Source organism: Sciurus vulgaris (assembly GCF_902686455.1).
Source record: "Sciurus vulgaris genome assembly, chromosome: 3".
Classification (NCBI taxonomy): domain Eukaryota; kingdom Metazoa; phylum Chordata; class Mammalia; order Rodentia; family Sciuridae; genus Sciurus; species Sciurus vulgaris.
Window position 1 is genome coordinate 96,146,527 of NC_136463.1, and position 12,092 is coordinate 96,158,618.

Here is a 12,092-nt window from a genome sequence, read left to right on the forward strand (position 1 = left end):
TGCAGAAACAGACAGTTGGGTATAGGAATATGAAGCACATAATCCTTATGTAGAACCTCAGCTATGTAATCCTAAGCAAGCATCTTAACCTTTCGAAGTAGTAGTTATTGTGATGAGTAAATGAAGTAACAGATATGAAGTATCTGACAATTAATGGGTCAATAACATGTGTTAAGTCCCTTTTCTTTCCCTGGTTTATCACTAAGGTAATTCCTCCCTGGAACTCACTGCTAAGCAATAGTTACCTAAAGATCTAAAATTTGCTACCAATTGGGCAGAAAGGACCTAAATGAAAAGAAATAAATGATAACAAAAGATATAGGAGATATATTTTCAGTTTTATTTTATTGATTCCAGAGCTAAGATTGTCAATATTTATTTGATAAATGAAAATTATTACATCATACTGACAAAATGTGCATGACTAGTTCAGTACACTCAGACATCTACATCATTATGAGGATAAAGTCCAGGATCTTGGGGTAAAGCACAGAAAAAAGAAAAAAAGCCTACATAAGACAGAACATGTAAGGAGTAGAGTTAGTCATATAATCAAATTTTGTGTCAAGAAATAAACTCATTTGATTGACAATTATTTGCTGTGTATTTAGTAGTGGGCTAGCCTATGAAAATATGAAGTTAAGAGATTATTCTAGTTTCTCAAGTCTGGGACAAGCAAGTAGTAAGGCAAATGAAGGAAAGAGGACACAGACCCATAGAAAGAGGACACAGACCCATAGAACAGGGGAAATTTTCAAAGCAGGAGCAAACATAAAGAGCTAAAATAGAAGAATATGAGCATGTGTGAGCATGGGTACTAATAATATTATACACTTAACTGCCTAATGGATTTGAAAACATAAACAAAAAGTCAATACATACTTAATTTTAAATTTGCTTTTAAACTGTATTGCCATGTAAATAAGAGATCATATATGTTCCAGCATCACTCAGCTTGTTCAATTATTGCAGCAGGCAGCATAACAATTACATAACAATGACAATAAACCAGGGTCATATGTCCCTTCAAAGTACAAAATACAAATATTTGAGGATTATTTAAGTTTCTTTTTAGGAAAAATTACATATTTTAGGCAAAACATAATTTAGGAGAAAAACCGTTTCCTTCTATATCAAGCCTATGCTGAATTATTTGGCATAAATTTTTACAACAATTTCTGAATGTAAATTTACTTAGAGAAATAGCTGTCTAAAAATACTGAACAATTTGCATATGCTTACATAAGAAATACCTTTCTCCAGAATGAAATATAGTTTAAATTTACGCAAAAAAGCATGAGAATGGAAATTATCATAATTCAAATGAACTAAACTGTCAAAAATGAGATAAAATTAATTCTCTGTATTTGGTATTTTATAGGTGTGAAATATGCAGAGTATTCTTATTTTACTATCATAACTAGAGAATAAGAGATTTGTACAAAGAAAGTCTGAAGTATCACTTTAACTTTATTCTTGTTGTCCTTAGAGGTTAAACCACCCTTTTACAAGAACCTTTCAACATATAAACAAACATTCAGTCGGGTCAGTTCTAGAAACACTTCACTGGTACCAAATCCTGAGAGTCCAGACGTACTGATTTTTCTACTTGTAAAACTATTCACCCAGTAACTTAAAACAAAGGGGGAGGGGGTCACTAGAAAAATAGGTAGCAACCAGAGGATTCAGAAGTAGAAAGAAATGAGAATGAAATGAAAGGCAGGCATAGAAACAAAGGAAGGAACTGATTTGTTGTGGATTATCTTTCTATTCTACCTTTACTTGTTCTTGTTTCTCCTCTCTCTCTCTCTCTCTCTCTCTCTCTCTCTCTCTCTGTTCAGAAACTGTGAGTTTCTGAAAGCTTAATATTTCTGAAAACATGTTTTTTTTTTTCTTTTGCATACAAGGAAGTTTAAGAATGAGAGTAAAGAACAGCATAAAACTAAGAGGGAAATAGATAGGTGAAAATCTATCCAGGCAGGGAAAATCCACTTAGAGTTCCTCATGTATTCATCATACTGATGATTAAACATTGATCATCACTATAGAATTTCTTCTCTCTTGAAAGTAATGTCAGAAAGAATGTAAATAGCATAGGGATGTTCTATAAAGAAGATTATATATGAACTCCTGTATTTACTGGTTTCTCCTGTTTCTTTACTATTTAGAGTCAATTCAAAAGTATTTTTACCCTTTTGCAAACCATTTGAGTTTAGAGAGACTGCACCATATGCTCTGGCTGCCCAGGCAGTGTAAAGCAAAATGCTGAGCAATCATGTTGTGGATCTGATCCCTTCTGACAGCCAGCCCTGAAACTCAAGCCAGAAACCTCTGATCTTTCTTCCTTCCACAGCAGTTTTGGGACTGCATTATATGACTAATTATAACAGATTTCTATTTCACCTCAGCAATGGCCTCACAAATCCTGGATGTGCAAATGACTTTGCCTATCAGCTTTAACAATCTTATGTGTCATCTTTGTTTTATGACATCTATGACTTTTATGTCATCTAAATAATGATGGACAAAAATATGTAAATGTTCCTTGAAATAATTTGGATTATCTTATATTAAAATCAGAATGTTCCCTTTACTTGATTTTTGTCCCTTTTATTCACCTCATGTAGATTATTTGATTAGGTAATCCTAGCAATTTAAAGTTTGATAAACAGAAATCGATTCAAGAATTTCTCTTCTTTCTTTGCATGGAGTATGTTCAAGAATCATGTAGAATATCCACATCATTTCCTTAGTGTTCTATCACAATGATAAAAGAAATGCCTGGCATTCCCATTTACAGTGTATCCTTAACAGTAATATGTTAGTGAAATTTAGATGCTTTGAAGAGGAAGACCATTGTTGACATTACAGTGCCACTGCATATATAACAATACAAATAAAAAAACTATAGAGTCAGGAGGGGGCATGACATTCACTTGGGACAATCGTGGGCTAAGTCAATTGATAAAATTTCATAATGTTCAATGAACATTTTAACTTAGAGACAAAAACATGTAGAATAGAGGGATGAGATCTCACAAGATGTACATAAATTAACTTTGGGGCAATTTATCTTTCACAGCATATTATGGGGCATTGCCAGCAGGTCACAGATGCACACCCTATGAGGAGTCTAAAAAGACATCTGTGAGGAGGGGAAAATGAAGTTTAAATTGTAATGTAGTAATAAGTAGCAACTATCCTTCAGATGACTGTTCACATATCTTTCAAAAGAAGGAAAAAATCTTTTATGTACACTTTTTTACCATGCCAAATTAATGATAAATAAAATGTCCTAGCTCATACATACACAAGGAACAACTAAATTAAGAGACAAGGAACACTGGAATGAAGATAAAGAGAGAAGTAAGAAAAAAAAACAGGGAGAGGGGACATGAACTTACTACATTGTAGAGAGTAAGAGACATGATTTTAAATAGTAACTTTATAATTCATAATTCTCCTGATTTTGAATCAAAATTGAATTTAAATATCTTCATGCTAAATCTTCTATTATAACAAATAATTCTGAGTCATCTTTTGTTTTCATTATACTTTCTATTATATCCACTGCCTGGAAAAGTCATGACCATTAACCATGAGGACATGTGTTTCGTTACCTCATGGCTCAGGATCATTATTTAGTCACATTTTGATCATTGTTATGATTCTCGTAACCCAGGTCATCCAGGTAAAATAAAAATTAAACAATACATTTTAATATAAGTAACTGAGGACATCCAAGTTATCTGATAATTCAATAATACCTTTTAAAATAAACCACTTAGAAAATCTATCCAAAAGTCAGGTCTATTCTTTAAAAATCTATTTTATGCAGATAAGAACTTTAATAGCTACTGATTCCAAAATTTACAGTTTAGAGGTATGAGAAATAAAAGAAGACAAAAAGAAATCATGGAAAAGAAAATACTTCGAATCTTTTCCTCATATAGGTTGTTTACTTGTTCAAACAGATATAATTCCTTGGAAAGTACTTTGAAAATTCAGATTCTACTCCTATGATCACAGAGTGTATGATTCCCCCATGCCATCATGTTAAGAATTCACTTTATTATTTGCAAGCTAGATTTTAAAACTAAACAGGGTCCATGTTCTGTAATCCTTTTTGGTTATATCTTAGTATAGGATAAATATTTATGGGAAAAATTAAAAAAATAATAAAATTATTTTACTTTCTTAAGAAATTTTCTTTAAAAGATAGAACTAGTTGCATGGTAGTATAACAAATTGATGCCTTTTTCCTGTGATTTTTTCCATTATTATTTCTAACGTGTTAATATGCAATATGACTGATTAAGCTTTCCACAGAATTATCTGCTAATGACATGGTCAGCCTCCTCTTGACTATGCTGAAGACCATGGGCACAATTTCCTTCTTCTCTTAGGTTTTCTAGAAGTTCAGTACTTGGAAATACATCCTCCGTTTAATAAAGGATTATTTAAAATCATAAGAAACAAATTTTGTTGTGGAAATGAAAACAAAATTGTCTCTTTCTTATTCTTTTATCCCCTTTTGGAATGGCTTTAGGGTTCATAAAAGGAGAAAAGAGTAATAAGTGAAGCATATGAAGTAAAGATAAAGAATGTATTGAAGTGAGAAACCTGAGAGATAAAAGTAAAAAAAATGAAAGAGATTAGCAGATCATTTTACAAAGTTCCTCATATGTGTTTTAACCTGATGAGCAAAAATTCATCTTTTATATGATGAATTACAGGTGAATAATAATTCATTCTGAAGTGCTGTAAATCTATGTCAACTTAGAATGAGATTTCCTAAGTTCACAAAATTACTAACCTGCTTTAGTACAATTGACTTGGGTTTCATCACTGAAGTCCCCACAGTCATTATCACCATCACAAGCCCAATGGCCTGGGATACATCTGCCAGTGGCACATCTGAACTGGTGATCAAAGCAAGAGTGAACACAGCCCTCCTCGTCACTCCCGTCACCACAGTCGTCATCTGGAAAGAAGAGGCAACAGCAGGTAGTGAAAACAGATCCAGGAAGAAAAGCTTTCTTATATATAACTTTTTCTTTCCTAATAGAATTTGATTTTGCTTTTATAAAAGGAATGATGAATCCAATCACCATGTCCCATGAGCAGTGAGAAAATTATTTTCATCTTTATAACAGTATTGCTTCTCTTCTGGTATAACAACTGCTAAACTAAAAAAAAAAAAAAAAAAAAAAAAAAGTGGATTTTGAAGCTTAATTTCTATTTCATTCTTAAATAACTAACCATTAACTGAATATATCTGTGTTGCACAAATCAAAGGGATACTGGTGATTGTAGCAATTTCATGAAATGATACAAACAGTGATATAATTATTCTGTAAAGTCATTACTTAAGCCTATAATCCTTATCCCACAGAGTTCATAGCTGTATTTCTACTCAGACCTTTTCCATTCTCCAACATGAGAACTTATATGCATTCCTCTCCCACTATCTACTGTGTCTGTGTACATGCCTGGAAATTGCCATGTAATATCATTAGAAATGATTTATATTCTCTATTAACAATCACTGCAGGAAGGAGGGGGAGAGGAATATGAAAAGAAAATAGATTAAATTGAACCAAATAGCTGAAAATGCATTGCCTCATATGTAACTATTTTAATTTTACAGACTGCATTTTGATTCATTGTACACAAATAGGGTACATCGTTTCATTTCTATGGTTGTACACAATGTAGATTCATACCATTCTTGTAATCATACATGTATGTAGGATAATGATGTTTGTCTCATTCCACCATTTTTCATAGGATTCATATGTAATTGATTCATGTATATTTGGAATAATTTAGCATAATGTATATAATGAACTGTAAGAAAAAACATCACTTGTGCATTAAAAGCAAGGTGACAGTGTTGAGACCATATGGATAATTCCATAATAATATATAAACTACTCCACCCTGAGGTCATATAAATGATATGAGAACCTAAATTGTCCATGTTGAATTGTCCCCTTCACTTCATCTTGACAGATTCAGCTGTGTCCAACCTAATATCTGAAAAGACTTCCTATCACAGCCCCATGGGACAAACTTTGGTCTCCATTATCTTTAATGCTAATCCCCACTGATGTCCCAGCTGCCCTCTCACCACTCCTCTTAACCATTTTGCTTGATCTGCAGGCTTCTCTTACAAACCATCTCTAAGGGAAGCCAGGCAACTCACACCACCAGCTCCCAATGAAATCAGTGGTGTACAGTGAACATTTGGTACTTACCAGAATCACAGTGCCATTTGCTGCTAATGCATCTTCCACTTTTGCATATAAATTGAGTTAGTGGCTCACAAGTTGGGAATTCTGTGAAAAACACAAAAGAAACCACTAGGAAACATGTCATTGATTTTTTAATTTTTTTTATACTTAATTTGTATCTTGTTTGTTAATGCAATCAGAATCCCTCTCCTGTTTTCTACAAAGGCACAGATGAAAGAGTGGATAAACAATTATAGTGACTGTAACTTCCTCAGGACATAGCATACACATCCTTTTAATATCTTTTAAATGAGTACTTTCCAGTACTGAAAGCCTAGGAGAATCATTTGATGAAGGATCATTTAGTTTCATTATAGTACTGGATAAATGAATAGATGTCAACTCAGTGCATCAGAGTACTCAACCTTCTCTCCGTGAAAAACAGGAGATAAAAAGCACTGCATGTTGGTGCTGCAAACTAATGTGTTTATGCTTCAACGTACAAAGATTTTTATTAGAAAAATCCAAGTAGTAAAGTCAGGTCTAACACTGGCCTCTGAGAGATGTGATGTCAATATCATATAAGTAAAAAAAAGAAAATAATTTAGTAAAATCAGCTGCAAAGACTTTGAAAATGTGAATTCTGTATCCAAATAAAAAGCAAAAAAAAAAAAAAAAACCTGAAAAAGAATTAAACTTCAAAATAAAATTTCTAATAATTATATCAAAACACTGATTATATTAATTAAAATTTAAGTAATTAAAACAGTAAAAATCATAAAATATTTTTAAGATATAATTAACTGACTTATTTGTAAGTCCAGAAGTTAGCATTTACTGAACAGTGAACCTAAAAGATTTGGAGTAATATTATTTCCCAGGAAAGAACTTTATTCTATTTCATATATGGAAAAAATTTTACCTAAAGTTTTGTGAATTTCTCAATACCAGACCTTTCAGCTCCCAGGAAAATAAGCATGAAATCATAATTCCTCACATACCTGAGCTTATTTAACAGATATTAAAAGAAAAAAAACAAGAAAACAAAGAAACTCCATTATTTCATTGATATAAAGACAGAAGAAAGTGATAAGAAATACTATTCCTCTGACAACTGAAGCCAAAGATATTTTATGCAAAGTATTTTTTCTCTTTAAGAATTGACTTAGCACAATGAATCCCACTATTTTGTGCACCAATAAAATTTCAATCCACAAAAAGAAGGTATTCTGTGTGTTAAAAACACATTATTTTTATTTATAATGTTTCAAATGATACTAACTTATGCCAATGTATGTCCACTGATATGTTATCAGGAGGCTAACTTCAAAAAATAATTATAGAATTTTTAAGAAGATAACTAACTTATAATCATCTAATATATTTGATGGAAAGTAAGGGACCATAAATATCTTCAAATTATATTCTGTAGACTGTCTCAGAACTATCAAAGATAGCTCATGGCTGAGCAGGCTGGACTTTATTGTCCAAAATTCTTCAGACACAAGTATTTTCTTACCTATTTATGAATCTATATATCTATTTAACATATATATATATAGATATAGTTTTAACTTTTCAATTTTGAACATAGTTTGGAAAAAATACATAAAAAACAAAAATGTATTTCTCAGGTTTAAAAGATGACAACCACTGATTATGTCCAATCATTTAGTCCCAAGGCAGTTGAAACTCAGAAAACTTAGGTCTGAGTAATGTGACAGATATCTCCTTATCAAAAAACATGACTAAGAATTCAGGTCTTCAAACTCTCTATCCACTCCCCTTTCTACTATATTCTACTGCAAATTTAATTTGTCACTTTAAGGTACCTAAACTATTTTGCTCTATTCATATTTTTAGCATAAATTATAAACACTAAACATTTTTCATAGATTGTTTTATCATGCAAAGTAACACTTCCTTACTATCAGAAATGTGTCTCTATCATTATTTTTTGTATTTGGTTTACTAATTTTTGTACATAACCAGATATTTCTTCATAATTTATAATTCTGGACATTTCTATTATTTATAGGTGTTTGATCTTTAAATTATAAAACACTATCAATTTTGGGGGGGGGTACTATGAATTTACATACATTCTCCATTGAATTATCTCCCTAATCCTGCTTATTTTATATTAAGACAGGGTCTCCCTAAATTGCCCAGGCTGGCCATGAACTTGTGTTCCCCTGCCTCAGCTTCCTGACTCCCTGGGATTAAAGGCGTATGACACTTTGATTTTATTTTTATAGAGAGGATTGTACCAAGGTTAATGCAATCATTTTGTCATACTTTTTAAGGCCTATTCCTGATCATTTCTTTTGACTGGTTGGAGACTTCACATAGTGTTTTAGGAAGCGGTTCTTTTCAAAATTAGGTTATGGAATATTTTCCTAATAGTTTGAACAATGAGGCACATCAGTGATGATATTACCAGGAAATAAAAATTTTAAATGGCATTGCTGCAAGTCCTCTAGAATGATTTGAATTTCTACCTTAAAAACTATATTTTTAAGTTAAAAGCATGTTTAACCTATAGTTCTTGCAAATCACACAACACTGAAATTAAAGTTTAGTGGAATTAATAAAAGAGGAGCAAATCACTTTTGCATGATCGAATCAAAGAAATATCTTGTATATTATTCTTAAAGTAATATCTTAAATTAAAATCAGAGGTGTGAATATTTATACCTTTCCTTAAAGTAATGAAACAACAAGGCAGTTTTGGAGCCTTCAAACAGACTGGGAAAAGATAATTCCCTAGGGTGACCATTAGTGATCAGTAATGAAAAATCTTCAGATATTAGCTGTCTAACTTATGCCATTGATAAGTTGCTATTGCTTCACAAATAACATGAAGGGAAAGTGATTGCTTTTTCCAGATTTAGTAGATAGGACATTCTGGATTCCTACTTTTTCTTTACATCTTCAAAAAAGTAATTTCTTTGTATAAGTTTGTATTAGAGTATATCCATCTGAAGTACTGATTTATGAATGGAAATGTTTCTAAAACTAAACAAATATTTATTAATTTTCATGAGCACCAAACTGATATCTTGATATACAAATTTTAAAATGAATTGAAAATTTTTAAAACCAGACAGTGTCATCAAGACCAAAAAATGATTTAAATAAAAAGGTAATAAAAAGGCTCTGCTTGATAATGAAGTAAAAGGGAGACAAAGATTATATCAAAAGGTCTACTTAGAAATCCAGCAAATATGCTGTTATAGAAGGAGATACAGCAGAAAGACTAGTAAAATGCCCAAGGCACAATTTAATCAATACTTTCAAAAAAGCTTCTTTTAAGATAATGAGAACTTACGTTTATTTTTCAAGAGTCAACAGAAATATTGTACAAACTATGTTTTCTCTTATATAAATAATATGTGCTTATCACAGAAGTTCTGTGATATGAATCAGGGAATTTGAACAAGGTATCAATTAGTTATGACTCAAATAAGCAAAAAACTGCAAACTTACAACAAGATGAGATGCATTTTTTTTAAAGTTAATATTATATCTTTTGGGATTTATAATGCATTAATTTACATTTTCAGTCTAAGCATATCAAGCAGCATCAAAAGTTTTACTAGGGAAAATAAATCATCCTAAGCATCTGGAAATTTCTTATACTTGGTGACACTTCACTGGCAGGAAAATTTTCCATGTGAATTTTAAGATTGTTTATAACTGTTAGATTTTAACTCTAAAAAACAACCGATAACATAAACTGGGAATTAGCTCCCTAGAAGTAAAAAATTCTCATAATGAAGAAAAGAATCTTAAATGCAAAATATCTTTAATACATCTCATAGAAGAAACATATCTTCCATTTTGCATACACATAATACAAATGTGTTCTTAAACAGCTACATATCATATCTCATTATTTTTGCATGATACTTAAGTTACATCATTTCTCTTGTCAACCTTATATTCTGATTTAGCTTTAATGACCAAAATGCAAATTATAATGTGGAAAAACAACTGGGAACTAGAGAAAAGAATGTGACAAGTTACTAAAAAGAATGAAGACATTATATGAAAGGAAACATGTAAATGAATAAAATTATAAATGTTTCACTCTGATTTCATTCTCAAAATATGGAAACTTGAGCAAATCACTCATCCTCTCTGGTCACAGACTCTTGATTTAAAATATAACCTCTTAGGTCCTAAATATCAAGAAGTAAGAATAAACATCACCAAAAGATGCACAATACTCTGAAAATATTTAATATACCTGAAATAACATCTGGGTTATCACAGCATTATAAGAAAGCACCATTATTGATTTTCAGAAATGGGAGAATACAGAAATGTAAAAATTGCCTTGGACTTTTCTGTACTTAATAATGTAGTCAAATGTAAATTTTTGAAAGAACTGTGCAAAAAATGTTAAATGAAATATAGGGCCACTCATTCTTTTACTAATGTACAAAAATAGTCTGTTCATAAGTTCTTATTATCCTATCAATAGTCTAGTGACAATAGGGAAATGAGGTCTACCTGCAAAACATATTTTCCTCTACAATAAAACAAAACTAAAGCATCTTTAAAGAAATTTAGTATTTTTTCTGTCCTATCATATTAGTGTTAATAGTTGAACATAATATTATGAATAATATGAATATTCCAGTTGGTTTCTAGTTACATACCCTGTTCAAATATCATTGTGAATTTTTATATTTGATAAACGTTTCAATATTACATATAGACTTTTCACAAATATTCTTTGACTTTAAATCTTCTTTGAACACAAATTGCAGGACACTTGGAAAGATTAACTGACTAATTCTGAAGAAGAAAAAATTATGAACCAAGAAAGCTTACATTTTATCATGTTACAATTACAGAGAGAAAAAGAAAACTATATTTTATCTTAGCAGTTACTTCAACTTCATAAAATATTTAATATGGATTAATGGACTTGAAAATATTTTATTGTTGCAGGTAGTATGCTCAATTTATCTATTATATCTTTTGTTTTAAATTTATTGTCATATTATATATATGCCATTATGAAAATGGCTACAATTTTCTTTCCCTCTCAAGAGTAATCATAGTTGGTATGATATTTGTATTTGTTCACTATCTGAAGCTTAGAAGAATGTTTCCCAGGATGTCAGATTTCAAATCTATTTACATTCTTTTTCTGTCTCTGACTTATGAATTGTCCTACCTATTCCTCCATTTGCCCCTAGAAATTCTGTTATTAAGTCTCAAAATTCAGTTACCATGCATTTCTTTGAGTTCATGCAGTCACATCCTAAATAGATGAAGTTAACCTTCTCAATTAAATATGTGGAAACTCTATAGAGCATTCCTATTAAAATGAATGCAAGATAAGAATGTAATAGGAGTCTAGTACTAAGAAAGTGTTATCTTAACTTAAAGGAGATTATAAGCATATTTCCTGTTTTATTGAGTATGTGGTCCTTGGCTAACTGCATATGTATATTAACTATGCTCCTCACAACAGCCCAGCAATTATTATTGCTAACAATAAATTGTAGAATAAAAGAGTGCATCTTCCCTAAGAACATATCATATAATGAGCAATGACAGAATAAAATTTGAATATTTGTCTGACTGATGTCAAAATGGCTTGTTTGTTTATTCTGATCATTACCAACATCTTTAAAAGAATACTATAGGGCTGGGGAGATAGCTCAGTTGGTAGAGCGCTTGCCTTGCAAGCACAAGGCCCTGGGTTCGATCCCCAGCACAAAAAAAAAAAAAAAAAAAAAAAGAATACTATAATATAAAAATGAGTTGGGGAAAAATTAAAAGTATTCCTCTTTCTGTGGTTTCTGTCTTCCAGTGAAACTGCAATTTTGATGTTAA

General features: G+C 31.1%; 1 protein-coding gene across 5 annotated transcripts in view; it reads right to left on the reverse strand.

The window, feature by feature from the left end:
* LRP1B (LDL receptor related protein 1B) overlaps nucleotides 1–12,092 on the reverse strand; it is a 1,899,381-nt gene that overhangs the window by 715,098 nt on the left and 1,172,191 nt on the right. For all 5 annotated transcript variants that reach the window (XM_079135584.1, XM_079135585.1, XM_079135582.1 and 2 more), the window contains exons 19-20: nucleotides 6,261–6,341; nucleotides 4,817–4,984 (exon numbers count right to left, since the gene is read on the reverse strand). In XM_079135584.1, the coding sequence (XP_078991710.1) occupies nucleotides 4,817–4,984; nucleotides 6,261–6,341 (249 nt within the window). The remainder of the gene's footprint in view (nucleotides 1–4,816; nucleotides 4,985–6,260; nucleotides 6,342–12,092) is intronic.